At 41.4% G+C, this 15,947-nt stretch overlaps 1 protein-coding gene across 1 annotated transcript in view; it reads right to left on the minus strand.

Moving 5' to 3' along the window:
• The window catches only part of eipr1 (EARP complex and GARP complex interacting protein 1), a 113,664-nt gene that overhangs the window by 41,316 nt on the left and 56,401 nt on the right, over positions 1-15,947 (minus strand). The window contains exon 7 of the mRNA XM_072498691.1: positions 2,038-2,205. Coding sequence (XP_072354792.1) covers positions 2,038-2,205 — 168 coding nt within the window. The remainder of the gene's footprint in view (positions 1-2,037; positions 2,206-15,947) is intronic.

Below are 15,947 nucleotides of genomic sequence, written 5' to 3' on the forward strand. Positions count from 1 at the left end.
TAGAGGGTGCAGAGGAGGTTCACCAGGATGTTGCCTGATATGGAGGGTGCTAGCTACGAAGAAAGGTTGAGTAGATTAGGATTGTTTTCGTTGGAAAGACAGAGGTTGAGGGGGGACCTGATTGAAGTCTACAAAATTATGAGAGGTATGGACAGGGTGGATAGCAACAAGTTTTTTCCAAGAGGGAGGTGTCAATTACAAGGGGTCACGATTTCAAGGTGGGAGGGGGAAAGTGTAAGGGAGATGTGCGTGGAAAGTTTTTTACGCAGAGGGTAGTGGGTGCCTGGAACGTTTTGCCAGCGGAGGTGGTACAGGTGGGCACGATAGCATCATTTAAGATGCATCTAGACAGATATATGAATGGGCAGGGAACAGAGTGAAGTAGATCCTTGGAAAATAGAAGACAAGATTTAGATAAAGGATCTGGATCAGCGCAGACTGGGAGGGCCGAAGGGCCTGTTCCTGTGCTGTAATTTTCTTTGTTATATCCTTAAACAACTGCAACTGTTCATCAACTGACCGATTTTTTCGCCTTCCTGCCCAGTCTATGCGGGAGAAATCTGACCTTAAGCTTATGTAATTTTCTTTGTTTAATTCCAGGACACTAGTTTCTCACCCCCAAACTGAATCTGAGTAGTACTGTGGTCACTACTCCCTGGTGGATCCTTAACTATGAGGTCCTTAATTAATCCCTCCTCATTACAAAATGCTGTGTTTTCTCCTCAGCTGAGCTGGTAGGCATCCTCTGTGAGACTGTTTCTACAAGTTAGGGGTTTGATTAGACTGCAGAACTGAGCAGAATCTTTTTGAATCTCTCTCCCAGAAGTTGTGGAATTCTCTCTCAAATCTTAGCTGAAACTCCCTTCAAATAAACAGAGTAGTTAGCAAGCACTGAAAGCCTGAAGATAGAGCTGGGGATGGGGAACTTTCCAGATTCCTCTCCCATTAAAGTTACCAGATCACTCGAAGGCCTCGTGAAAACTGCTGCTCTGATATTCTGTTTAACCGAGACAAGCTGTTGGTGAGTCTGCTGAAGCTGACCACATATCAGTAACTGAGCAGACCTGAAGTGCATCTTCCAAGGGTAAGGCTCAGCTCAACACAAGTTGAAACGTGTCCCTACATGGGGATCCCGCAGCCTAAGAATCCAGCCTGAGTGGCCTAACTTGAAGATCCAAACCAACAGACAGTTCAGCACCTCACATTCTGAAGAGATCACTGCCTACAAAGACCTCAACCCCAGCAGCCAAGATCCTCAAATATCTCACACCTACTTAAATCCCCATTATTTTGATCCTTCCCCTTTGCCCTTGTGTGTCTGTCTTGAGTGCATGTGGGTAGAGGGTGGGACAGTGTTTGGGGGATAGTTAGACTAGTAGACCATTGTTCCATTATATGTACATCTTTTACTCTTGTTATAAATAAACAGTTTTTAAAAATGTTTTACTTACAAATCTGGTGCCTGTATCTCATCGGAACAGTCAAGGGTCAAGGATGTCAGGAAAATACACAAATTGGTTAATTCACTGATTTCGGGACCCTGGGATTTGTCGGCTGGAATTGACTGCGCACTCGCCCAAGTTGTCATAACAGTACATGTGTATTTATTTGCTATTATCTTGCATTAGGACCCAGAATAGAAACAGTGGCACAGGTTACCAAACGCCAAAGAACTAATGGTTTGATAAACTAATGGACAGTGACAGAATTAAGACTTTCATTGCAATTCAGATCAGAATCCTAGCCAATCCATCAAAATAAATTTCAACAAATAAAGATCTAAAAGCTTTAACATGAATGTTGGGCTCCCAGCCATGCAACCCAAATTATAATTGCCGTCACAAATAACACTCATGTATATCTAATGAGAAAATGTAATTGTTTCTCGGAAGGAAGGAAAAAATTCCTCTGACCATTTGCAGTCATTTAACCACAGCTCTTGGTGGATGGGACAAAAAGTCATAGTGATGCGCATAAAGGAATCGTTGAATCGAATAATCCTGCCATCTTGACGAAGTGAATAGAGGAAACACTTACCAGTGGGAATGTTCTTCCAAAGTCTTGACTGGTTCGTGAACATTTCTGGTGTCCCAAAACTTCACTTTACAGTCATCTCCACAGCTCGCTAAGTAGTACTGCTTGTTGGGATTGAAGTCAAGGTCTCGTACCAACTGGCCATGAGCATTTTCCATACAGTAAACTTGACTGCAAGAAAAGAAAGTGTGTAAAGTAGTTCACTTCTGATACTGCAATTTGTCATGCTTCGTGAATTCACGAAAAATGCTTACTATCTATGAAATGGATAAATAACATTCTATACAGCATTCTAAAAGAGCCAAAGGCATACTTGCGATCTGGTATTTTCTAAACGCTTTATCACAATTATATTTATGAGAAACCAAGTTAAGTGAAGCCCCAATAAGGAATTGGTTTATAATCATCTACAGTAGGGATTCTGCTGACATTTTGGATGTCTGATAGTCTGTCACGATGCAGTGGAGGGCTTTTCTCACCAAGACACATTTTTCCATCTACCTTAGTGCCCTGAAGAAATACAGGGATATGATTCCCCATGTACCAGTTTCCACAGAGTATATGAGAGTCTGATCAGGGAATGCTGGTGGGGACAGAGTGCAGTCACACGTGCATGCACACGCACACAAATCGTTTGAAAACAAAGCCACTTCTAGTCCTCATAACTACACTTGAAAATGAAAATCAGAATGAAACACAAAATTGAACTGCTGTGATATAATTCAAAATTTGCAGCACCTTAAAATGGTGCAAGTTCATAAACCATAGATTAAAATATAAAATATAATCCCAGTTTTGTTTATCATTAATTAACATACACCACTATCTTGTTCTTCAATCGCTAGCTTCTATAATTACTCAAATTTCAATACTTAACACAGCTACATCCATAACTGGACACCATTGGTGTCTTCAATCATCCTTAATGCCAACAAAAACAGAAAATACTGGACAATCTCAGTAGGTCTAATAGCATCTGTGGCGAGAGAAGGAAGCTAATGTTTCGAGTCTCTGTCAAAGCTGTGATCCAGACTTGAAACATTAACACCCTTCTCTCACCAGGTGGTGTCAGACCTGCTGAGATTGTCCAGTATTTTCTTTTTTTTGCTTTAGATTCCACCATCTGCAGTAATCTTCATGCTTAATGGGCAGCATGGTAGCAGAAGTGGATAGCACTGTGGCTTCACAGCGCCAGGGCCCCAGGTTGGAGTCCCCGCTGGGTCACTACCTGTGCGGAGTCTGCACGTTCTCCCCGTGTCTGCGTGGGTTTCCTCCGGGTGCTCCGGTTTCCTCTCACAATCCAAAGACATGCAGGTTAGGTGGATTGGCCATGCTAAATTCCCCTTAGTGTCCAAAAAGGTTAGATGGGGTTATTGGGTTACGGGGATAGGGTGGAAGTAAAGATTTAAGTGGGTCGGTGCAGACTCGATGGGCCGAATGGCCTCCTTCTGCACTGTATGTTCTATGTTCTATATGTTCTACTGCTAAACTGGAGAGGCACAATAACACACAGGTTGACCACAATACTGACAAAGAGAAGTGCCAGTTTTCTTGCTTGTTTCTGCTACTGAAAATTGGTCCATTTTGTAATATTGACAACATGCCCCAAAATGTTAAAGTTATGTGAGGACAGTACTGTCTGTTTGATAATTCTCATCATGTTTGAAATGTTCCCTCTTGACACAGACCAGCTTTCACATTGCGAATGCAGACACTGAGATGGTCACTTTTTTATTTTGTGCTTTTCTTTTGGTAGTTTATGCAATACTAATGTTACCAAAATCTTTGAAGATTATCCATTGTACCAATGTAACATATCACCCCAAAAACAATATAACGGCAGTATACAGTTTCATGATTTGATTAACAATATTTTCATAAAAAATAAATGGCACAGCAATGACCTTTGTATCTGTGACAATGAAAACTATTTCCTGTGATATCACAGTGAAGATCCAGGTGGAAAATTGCAAATATTGATGACGGACATCAAACTAGTTACAATTATCCTTACATAAACCTCTTCAGTAATAATGCAAAACACAGAGATGCCTGGTACAAAGCTCTGACTTTTTGTTCAACTTCATTATGTGATGAGTTGCTCAGAGATACTGCTTTAAGAAACAATAAGATCATGAAGCTGGATTGATTGAACAAAGGTAGTGAATGCTGAATTACATTGGTTTACAGATGTACAAGAAAGTGGTAAACAGTGTTCAGTTGTCTCGCATTGAGAGGCTGCATCATTTTGGTGTGTGTGATTTTTCAGATCAGGGGTTGGATTTTCTGCTGCTGGCAGCAGACTTTCCGATACGGTGGAGAATCCAGCAATGGACAAGAAAATAAACGGGATTGGTTCCAGTCTCTCGCTGGCGTCGGGATTGTGGTTCGCGCCCCGTGCAGCATGAGGATACAAATGGGTCATTAAGACCCATTTGCATCCTATTAACAGGTTGGGCACCATATTCTCCAGACCGGCGTGATTCTCCGGTCCTCTGGGCTGGGAATCACGTGGACGGGAATTGGCAGGCGTCTTGACAAACGCGGCCGTGACCTCGTGCTGGGCCGAGCAGGTAACTCTTTAAGGGAGTTGCCCCCAAAGTCCATCCAAGGGCCATCAAAAAACAATTTATCTCTGTCTTAAAGGCACACAGTGATTACCCCACAGGCTAACAGCTACCTTGATCACATCATTCATTTGACACTATACATTGAATTTCTGGCTCTGAGAAGTGCCAAGTCTACCTCAGATTATGCAGGAAGGGCAAGGTATGGTATTCACCACTAACAGAATGCTTAAGTCAAGTAAAAAAGACCTTCTGCCTGTTACACAATGAGTAGTGTGGTGTATGAATTGCGGTGCGAAGCTAGTTATATAGACCACATATTCCAAAGATTGGCAGATCCAATAATGTAGTATGTCCCTTTCACTGTTCGCAACGGCCAAGTACAGACTATACTCAACCAGCCCATGCTCGCAAAATTCAAAACACAGTGTCCAACATTAGATGTGCTTCTGTGATTATTCAACATTTGCAAAATAGTCCTCAGTGCCTTAAGAATTATGCTGACAACCAATCAGATTGTCAGTCGGGCTTGCAGTGTGGTGTATGGTTCTGGAAACTACATATATTAATACACAAGGCCATGTTTTTTTCAGACAGAAAGAATATGATTTGGTTTGATTTGATTTATTGTCACATGTACCGAAGTACAGTGAAAAGTATTTTTCTGCGGCCGAGGAACGTACACAGTACGCACACATATCGTGCCTGTCTGAGCAAAACAAAATAAGTGACAGCCATTCGCTCGTTCATTCCTTAAGGCAATGCCATGACTAATCAATCTTCCCGATTTAATTTCAAACAATACTTGGCAGTCAACTTGTCAGTCGCCATTAACTGGTGCATTCTCCATGGCAATGCCTCTACTAACCAGTGTCCATTTGACAACCAATCAGTACTCTCTTCCCATACAGTATAAATTTGTTGATTTCCCATGCAATGTATTTTTGCAAATGTCCTGATGAGTACAAAATGAAAAGATTTTACAAAAAATGTATTTTTTTCAGCAATACTTGACAGTAGGAATAAATGTTTCATTATCAGATTAGCAGGCTGTGAATAGTGGGCCCCAGATATTCCCAATCTATATTAATGATTTGGATGAGGGGACCAAATGGAACATTTCCAAGTTGCTGATGACACAAAATTAGGGGGGAAACTGTGAATTGCGATATGGATGTAAAGAGACTTCACGTGGATTTAAACAAGCTAAGTGAGTGGGGCAAGAACATGGCAGATGGAATATAATGTGGAAAAATGTGAAGTTATCCAATGTGGTAGGAAAAATAGAAATGCAGACTATTTCTTAAATGGTAAGAGATTGGGAAGTATTCATGTCCAAAGGGACCTGGTTACCTTATTCATGAATCACTGATATCTAACATGCAGGTGCAGCACGCCATTGGGAAGGCTAATTGTGGGTTAGCCTTTATTATAAGACACTTTTGAATACATGAGCAAAGAGGTTTTACTGCAATTATATAGCTACTTGGTGAGACTTGGTACTCTGCAGTTTTGATCTCCTTACCAAGGAATGATATACTCGCCCGAGACGGAGTGCAACAAAGGTTCACCAGGCTGATCCCTGAGGTGACAGGATTGTCCTACAAGGTGAGATTGAGAAAACTGGGCCTTTGGAAGAATGAGAGGTAATCTCACTGAAACAAACAAAATTCTTACAGAGCTTGACAGGGTAGATGCAAGAAGGATGTTTCCCCTATCTGGGAGGGATACCTAGAACCAGGGACATAATCTCAGAATAAAAAGTAGGCTATTTAGGATTTAGATGAGGAGGGATTTCTTCAATCAGAGGGTAAAGAATCTTTGCAACTCTCTGTCCCAGTAGGCTGCCGAGGCTCAGCAATTAAGTATGTTCAAAAATTAGATTGATAGCTTTCTAGATATTAAAGATATCAAGGGATATGGGGATAGTGCAGGAAAATGGCAATAAGATGGTTGAATGATGGAGGCTCAAAGGCCCAAATGGCCTACTCCTGCTCCTATTTCCTATGTTTCTCTCAGACAGAGGAAAATTAGAAATTGAGGAGAGGGAACTTTTCTTTGCTACTTTATACAGCAGCAGGTTTTCTGCCATTGAATGGAAAATCCACATGATCACAATGGGCTTGAATCCTGAACATTTTGTTACTGTGCATTCAAGCTCTAAATCACAGTATTAGGTAGACATGTTGTATTGCACTGAAACTTGCAGGGTTGTAAGTTTGATTTATTTCTTAAAGACTCCACTGATAGTGGAGTTCAATCCCAAATCATCTTCCTTTCACAAGAACAGTAACCGAACTAAGGCAGCCTTCACCCAGTTGAAATGATGAATATGTATGTGCTGAAAGGATAAAACTGCTTCTTTTAGAACTATGCACAGAACCGTCTCCATTGACGATATGTATATAATACTTCTTTTTAACCAGAGACCAAGAGAGTTTGATCTTTCATGGTGTACTTCAAGCTCTAGGTTATGCAAACAGTTTATACTTTAATATAAATACTAAGAACTGTTTAGCACTGGTATCGCCAACCAACAGAAGTGCCTTCCATTTTCTACAATTGCAAGTGGAAAATTTAAGAGATTTAAGTAGCTCTTGGGAGAGACCATAATTCTTTTGAAATACTATTTGAGTCACAATTTTCCTGGTACAATATTCTTTGTAAATTTTACAAGTAAAGAAAAGTAAGTTTTGATTATATGAAATTAATGCAATCCTTTAAATTATCTTTTTTTTTAAATTAATTTACGGGATGTGGGCGTCGCTGGTTAGGCCAGCATTTATTGCCCATCCCTAGTTGCCCTTTAAAAAGTGGTGGTGAGTTGCTTTCTTAAACCGCTGCAGTCCGAGGTGTAGGCACACCCACTGTGCTGTTAGAGAGGGAGATCCAGGATTTTGGCCCAGCGAAAGTGAAGGAACGGCGATATATTTCCAAGTCAGGGTGGTGAGTGATTTGGAGGGGACTCTCCAGGTGGTGGGGTTCCCAGATATCTGCTGCTCTTGTCCTACGAAATGGTAGTGGTCTATTCAGCTGCAAAGGATTTTTGAACAGTTTTACCTTGGATATAACATGTGCAACATTGTTTTTACCCACATAGGAATCACCCACTAAATAATTTATAATTTAGGGGCTGGTTTAGCACAGTGGGCTAAACAGCTGGCTTGTAATGCGCGGGTTCAATTCCCGTACCGGCCTTCCCGAACAGAAGCCGGAATGTGGCGACTAGGGGCTTTTCACAATAACTTCATTGAAGCCTACTTGTGACAATAAGTGATTATTATTAATCCATGAAGAGTAGAAATGACAACCTCCTAATCTTTAAAAGAAAGTGTCATGTAGAATTTATCAGAGATAGCAAAAGAATGAATTTTTCTCTTTCTCTGCTTTGAAATCCCAAAGTTAATATGTCTGAACTAACGGTCCCAAATGGTCATAGAGGCCCTTCCAAGCTCCAGGGCAACGTATCTAGGTGTTACCCCAAGGATGCACGGGGTAACTCCCTCTCCCCACCCAGAGACTCCCAAATAAGGATTGTATGGCAATTGCCTGGTAAGTTCAAACTTCCTTTGGGCAATAGCTCTGCACTGGTAACCAATCGAAAATGCTATTTAATTCACAACCATTGGATGATGTCGACTGTCTTATAGCAATAGTTACCCAGAAAAAGTTATGCAGATGAAAACCACTTCTCGCTTCTGACATCTGTTGTACACTTACCCACCTGACGTCCCCCCACAGAACCCTTGATAAACCCACACAAAACCTCCACTGAACCGCACCCCCTGTCCCCCCTTCCCCACAACTCCCAACCTCACTCCTTCCCCCGTGACCTCGCAACTGCCCATGGACCACCCAGCCACACCCCAATCCCAAGACTGCCCCACCCAACCACACTCTAGTCGTCTCCTTGATGCTAGGGTCAGTGACGTCACTGAACGGCTGCAGGGTATACTGAAGGGGGGGAGCAAACAGACAGGTATCATGGTACACATTGATACCGATGATATAAGCAGAAAAAGGGATGAGGGCTTAGAAGCAGAATGGGGAGCTAGGAAGAAAAAACAAGACCCAGAAGATAGTAATCCAGATTACTTCCGGTGCCACATACTAGTGATTACAGAATTAGAAGATTAGTCCAGATGAATGCAAGGCCGGAGAGATGATGCAGGAGGGAGGAGTTTAGATTTCTGCAACATTGGGACTGTTTGGGGGGGATAAAGGGACCTGCACAAGGCAGACGGGTTGCACCTGAACAGAAATGGGACCAGCGCCCTTGCAGGGAGAAATTTGAGTGCTGTTGGGAAGGGTTAAAACTAACTTGGCTGAGACGGTAGGATCCTGAGAGAGGGTTCAGCAGGGAGAGATGCATAACCAAAATTAGAAAAGACATCAAGCAAGTCAGGAAGGCATAGAAGTTCTTGACAAGTTAAGTCACAAGTGAGTTTGGCAAGATTGGATGGTATTTATTTTAATTCAAGGCAAATGAGCCAAGGGCACAATTTTAAAAATAGGGATACGATGCCATTGTTGTCACTGAGACGTTGTTGAGAGAGGGGAGGATTGGCAGCCAATATTCCAGAATGTAAGATCTTCAGGTGAGGTAGGGAAGAAGATAAAAGAGGAAGTGTGTCACAATTTTGATCAGAGAATTAATTATAGCAGTAAGGAGGGACAACATCTTAGAAGGCTCTTCAAATTAAGGCTAATGGGCCTGAAATCAAAGTCCTAAACTGGGGAAAAGAAAGGCCGATTTTAATAAGGTTAAATATGAGTTGGCCAGAGTGAACTGGAAGCAGACACTTTTAGATAAATCTGTGACAGAACAGTAGGACACATTCAAGAAGGAAATAAGGAGATTACAGGGCCAACATGTTCCAATCAAGAAAAAAACGAGGGACTAATAAATCCAGTGAACCCTGGATATCGAGGGATATACAAAATTGGATGAAAAGAAAAAGGGGGGCAGAGAGCAAGGGCTCAAAACAGAAGAAACCATAGAGGCATATAGAACGAGCAACAGGGAACTTAAAAAGGAAATTAGAGAGAAAAAAGAGGACATGAATGGATACTGGAAGGTAAAATAAAGGAAAATCCTAAATTGTTTTACAAGTGCATTAAGGGTAAAAAGATAACTCGGGAAAGAACAGTGCCCATTAAGGACCACAATGGTAATTTGTGTCTGGAACCGGAGGATGTAGGTAGGGTTCTAAATGAATAGTTTGTGTCAGTGTTCACTAGTGAGGGGGCAGTGTCGATATAGAAATCAAGGAGAAGGACTGTGATAAAATTAAAGAAATTAACATACACAGAGAGGAGGTTCCGAGTGGTCTAAACGTAGATAAATCTCCAGGGCCAGATGAAATGTATCCCAGGCTGTTGAGTGAGGCAAGGGAAGATATAGAAAGGACTCTGGCAATAATTTTCAATACCTCTCTGGCCACAGGAGAGGTGCCAGAGGACTGGAGGGTAGCTAATGTGATACCATTATTCAAGGGAGGAAGGGATAAGCCAAGAAAAAATAGGCCATTCAGTTTAACCTCAGTAGTGGGCAAACTATTGAAAGCAATTCTGAGAGACAGAATTATTCAACATTTGGAGCAGCAGCGATGAATCAAGAACAGTTGGCATGGTTTTGTTAAGGAGAAGTCATGTCTGACCAAATGGATTGAATTTTTCGAAGAGATGGCCAGGTGTGTAGATGTATTTGGCGCAATCTACTTGGACTTCAGCAAGGCATTTGGTAAGGTCCCACTTGGGAGACTGATAGCAAAGGTGAGGGTCAAAGGGAACCAAGGAAACTTGGCAAATTGGATCCAGAATTGGCTGAGTGGCACAAAGCAGAAAGTGATGGTCGAGGGGTGATTTTCTGACTGCAAACCTGTGGGGTCTCACAGGGATCAACATTGGGACCCTTGCTGATTTAGACATGAATGCAGAAGGGTTGATCAGTAAGTTTGAGGATGAAACGAATATTGGTGGGGTGGTAAATAGTGAGGAGGATAGCCTTAGATTACAGGAGGACATAGACAGGCTCATCTGATGAGCTGACCACTGGCAAATGGAATTCAATCTGTAAAAGTGTGAGGTGATGCACTTGGGCAGGATAAACAAGGCAAAGGAATGCATGATGAACGGCAGGACCCTGGGAAACACTGAGGATCAGCAGGACTGTGAAAAGCCCCTAGTCGCCACATTCCGGCGCCTGTTCGGGGAGGCCGGTACGGGAATTGAACCCGCGCTGCTGGCATTGTTCTGCATGTGCATATACACCGGTCCCTTAAGGTAGCAGGGCAAATTGATAAAGTAGTTAAGAAGCCATATAGTATACTTGCCTTTATTAGCCGAGACATAGAGTTTAAGAGCTTGGAGGTTATGCTAGAACTGTATAAAACGTTGGTTAGGCCACAGCTAGAGAATTGTGTCATTTCTGGAATCCACATTATAGGAGGGATGTGATAGCAGTGGAAAGGGTGCAAATAGAGTCCAGTTTAGCACAGTGGGCTAAACAACTGGCTTGTAATGCAGAACAATGCCAGCAGCGCGGGTTCAATTCCCGTACCGGCCTCCCCGAACAGGCGCCGGAATGTGGCGACTAGGGGCTTTTCACAGTAACTTCATTGAAGCCTACTTGTGACAATAAGCGATTATTATTATTATTATTATTAAAGGAGATTTACCAGGCTGTTGCCTGAGCTGGACAGCTTTAGCTATGAAAGGAGATTGGATAGACTGGGGTTGTTTTTCTTGGAGCTGAGGAGACCGAAGGGGGACATGTTTGAGATGTGTAAATTTATGAGGGATAGATCGAAAAGGCAGCAAAGACATTTTCTCTTAGCAGAGGGATCAATGACCAGGGGGCATAGACTTAAGATAAGGGGCCGTGGGTTTAGAGGGGATATGAGGGAAAACATTTTCATCCAGAGGGTGGTGGGAGTCTGGAACACTCTGCCTGAAAGGGTGGTGGAGGCAGAGACCCTCATAACATTTAAGAAGTATTTAGATGTGCACTTGCGATGCCAAGACTATGGGCCAAGTGCTGGTAAATGGGATTAAAACAATTCTGTGGTTGTTTTTGACTGAAGGGCCTTTGCTGTGATGTACTCCTCTTCTGACTGTATAACCCTGTCTGCCCAGGCACGAAAGGACAAAAATAATTTTGAGGTAAGAAACTATGAGCAGAGTGGGACTCAGACTCTGATTGCCACTCCACAGAAGTCCAGGTCCAAACTTGAAATTAATAATTTAAAAGTTTGAAACCTCTGAATGAAAAAGGTAAATGCTTCCCATCTATACATAGGTATAATGTATCTAATTTGACTGTAGAGCAATATATTAGTTTAGGAATTTCAACATATTTGGGTTTGAAAAATGGCAAAAGAAAATGTCACCTTGGACTGATAACGCAAGTAATTTATACACTGAATGGTAAAATTAATATTACTAAGTACATTTTTCGACCAAACGTTGTTTCTTCTAATCATATATTTACACAAGGTGGCTATTCCATATCATAGCATATCCTAAGATGCCACACTGAGCTGGCTGTTTTGTTACCTGTGTGGTAGGTAACATGTGCTACTCAAACCTTGGTTAGTGATGAGGTCTTCTGAATTTCGATGAAGAAGACTCGAACTTGTCCAGTAGTAACAAAAGGTTTATTGAGTAACTATAACAATAATTGCATGAGTTCTTTACTTTAACTTTGATACTAATGATAAGGTTAACAATATCTAACTATGGTAACTATACGTAACTCCACTAGCCATCTGAACTAGTCTGCTATTGCCCTGGTCACAGTGCACCCCCGAGAGAACCCGAGACCCAATGTGGTTGCCTTTTATACCCCTGTTGGTCTGGCCCTCTAGTGATCATGTGGTGCTACTGATTACATATTAATCACTTGTGTACATGCACATATAGAGATCACTACATCCCCCTTTTTTTCGTGTTACATATTTTCTGTATGTTGTAAAGAAAATTAAACAAACATAATGGATGCAGTTTACAAATGCATTACATAAAATCAATGAGTTAGTCTGTCAAATGTTAATATATTTAGCCTCTTAGGTTTTTCCGCTTGTGTGAAATAGGTAGACAAATGATGTTATGTACAAGTTTTGATGATCTTGATGATTATACAAAGCCAATTAATATTTATGAGTCCAATCTTAATTTTAAAAAAAATAATTTGTGAGTCCATACTTTATGAGTTTGTTCAGTCGAGTTGCTTTCTTCTTCTGTTGTTGAAGTGGTGATGTTGATGTTGTTATTTCTTAGTGAACGTCGTCAGTGTTCCTGTGTTTAAGTAACCAAGAAGTCATCAATGAGGTATTTGAATGGTCGAATCACTTTGTTGTCTGATTTATGCTTCTTTTTTCTATGTTTGCGGTAGCGATTCTGTGTTACATCTTTGTTGTCTGACCTGGAATTTTTCTTGTGTTTGTGGTATTAATTCTGTATGTCATCTTTGTTATCTGACCTGGACTTTTTCCTGTGTTTATGGTATTGATTCTGTATGTCATCTTTCTTGAAAGCTGGTTTGCTTGTTTGTTGTGGAGCAAATGTGAATTTGTGAGATTTGTTGCCATGCCATGGCATGTTTGTACTCTTGTCATTGTGCTGTGGCGTTGTCCTTCATGTGCAGAATTGTACCATGTTGTACAGTCCGTTGTTTCATTGTTGTCGTTTCTGTCTTGTTGTCGTTCTTGTTGTTGTCGTTCTTTATTGTTTTTGTCATGCTTGTTGTTTCTGTTTTTGCTGTTGTTCTTGTTGTTTTTCTTGTCGTGCTTGTTGCGCTGCATGTTGTTTTTGTTGTTCTTGTTGCGCTGCATGTTGTTTTTGTTGTTGCTGTTGTTGTTCTTGTTTCTGCTGGCTTCTTGCGGTTTTTGTTGTTCTTGTTGCGCTCAATGAGTGTTCCGTGTGGGTGATTTGAGTCATTGTCACAGTTATTGGTGTCAGTGTCCTTTGTGATATCTGTTACATTGTGCACTTCTTCTTGAGAATTGTGAGAATGATCTGATGTTGCATTGATATTGGTGACATCAATCATTTGTGGTGGATTTGATTCCTCTTCTTTGCTTCCTTGGTACTCCTCTTCTATAGTCATTTCTGGTTCACTTGAAGCATCATTGATTTCTTGGTGCTCCTCTTTTGGAGTCATCATCTTCAAGATTTCTATCGACGTGGTCTCTCTGGACTCATGGTGCTCCTCTTCTGGAGTCAAAATCTTCAGGATTTCTATTGACGTGGTCTCTCTGCACTCTTGGTGCTCCTCTTCTGGAGTCAAAATCTTCAAGATTTCAATTGATGTGGTCTCTCTGCACTCATGAGTAGCCCTCCTCTGATTGTTGAGTGCTTCTGTACAGACGAGCTGAGATCTGTCAGTCTCGCTGTGATCCTGCACATCCCGTATGTTGATTGTGATCACATTGTCACTATTCTCACATACAGCGGGTAGACATTCAGTGTCTTCTTGTTGGTTAAATGAGCTGGGTAGACTTTCATAGTCTGCTGCTGGTTGCGCAGATAAGGTGGATATACCTTCATAGTATTGTTCATGCATGGCATTCGCTATGGAGTGTTTGCTTGCTTCCAGTTTTGAGTCTGTCACCGAGCTGTCTGTGGAGGCTTGCATCGCTCTCTCTGTGGAGTCTTTCATCGCTCTCTCTGTGGAGTCTTTCATCGCTCTCTCTGTGGAGTCTTTCATCGCTCTCTCTGTGGAGTCTGTCATCGCTCTCTCTGTGGAGTCTGTCATCGCTCTCTCTGTGGAGTCTGTCATCGCTCTCCCTGTGGAATCTGTCATCGCTCGCTGTGGAGTCTTTCACTGCTCTCTCTGTGGAGTCTTTCACCGCTCTCTCTGCGGAGTCTTTCACCGCTCTCTTTGCGGAGTCTTTCACCGTAACTCCATTAGCCATCTGAACTAGTCTGTTATTCCCGTAAGTCTCCCCGAACAGGTGCCGGAATGTGGCGACTAGGGGCTTTTCACAGTAACTTCATTTGAAGCCTACTTGTGACAATAAGCGATTTTGATTTCAGTTCATTTCATATTGCCCTGGTCACAGTCTCCTTTTATACCCCTGTTGGTCCGGCCCTCTAGTGATCATGTGGTGCTACTGATTACACATTAACCCCTTGTGTACATGCACATATAAAGATCACCAAAGTGGCTACTGAGGCTTAGACCGATACCCTGTTCGCATTTAGATTAGTCACTGATAGGGAACTTTCATTGCTGGATTGGACGATGATGAAAATGAAGAAATAATGGTTTACGATGTCATCAATGTGCACAGCAGAGCTTTAGATGGAAGAGAATTACAAATAACTCTGAAGACTAATCTGCAGATTGAGCTAATTCGAAGATGCCTTAATGACTCCAAAATTTATTTAGTGGTCAAAGTCAAAGGATATATCAAAAGGTGATTTAATACTCGTGATTAACAGTGTCTTTAAGACAGAGATAGGTAGGTTCTTGATTAATAAGGGAATCATGGGTTGCAGGAAGAAGGGATGAGAAACATATCAGCCATGATCAAATGGTGGAGCAGACTCGATGAGCTGAATGACATCCACCTCTTTTCAATAAATTGGCATTTACCTGCATTTTAGCAAGTCACCCGAGAAGCACAAAGAGCGTAAAATTCTGAACTTAATTCAGATAATATTGCTAACTTCTGAAATTCAAAATTCATAGAAATTACAACATAGAAGAAATCCACTTGGCTCTTTAAGCGTAAGTGCTCATTCTTCAACTGAAGCCATCTAAGCCTGTCTCTCTGCTCTTTCCCGTATCCATTTTTATTTCACCTTCGAATATTTATCCAGTTCCCTCTTAACTGAAACATTTATTATCATTTCATGTACTAACAACCCAGCTTGTGGAAAACAAAATGCAATTTTTCTTTCATTCTCCCAGCATTAATTCTGCATTTATGTCCCCTTGCGACTGATTTATCAACTCACGGATTTAGTTCTTACTATTTCTAAATAATTTCATTATTTTGAAAAACCCCATGAGGTTCCATCTAATGTTTTTTGTTACAGTGATGAAGCGCCGTTTTCTAAAAAAACCTTCACAAGTTATTCCTGGCATCACCTTACTCAATCTTTGTGGTATTATTTTCATTCCTCTTAGTACCTATCTTACAAAGGGGTGAGTAGAAATGCGCACAATAGTCTAAGTGACAGAATCACTGCCTTGCACAAATTGAACATCACTACTTTGTTTTTGTACTCAGTGATCTCAATATATTATTCCATGAAGTTATATGATGTTTGGTACAAATGCTTTTCTTGTTTTCAGAACTAAAACTATACATTTGAAAGTTGTAAGAGTAGTCAAGA

The sequence above is a fragment of the Scyliorhinus torazame genome, chromosome 4 (assembly GCF_047496885.1).
Source record: "Scyliorhinus torazame isolate Kashiwa2021f chromosome 4, sScyTor2.1, whole genome shotgun sequence".
NCBI lineage: Eukaryota > Metazoa > Chordata > Chondrichthyes > Carcharhiniformes > Scyliorhinidae > Scyliorhinus > Scyliorhinus torazame.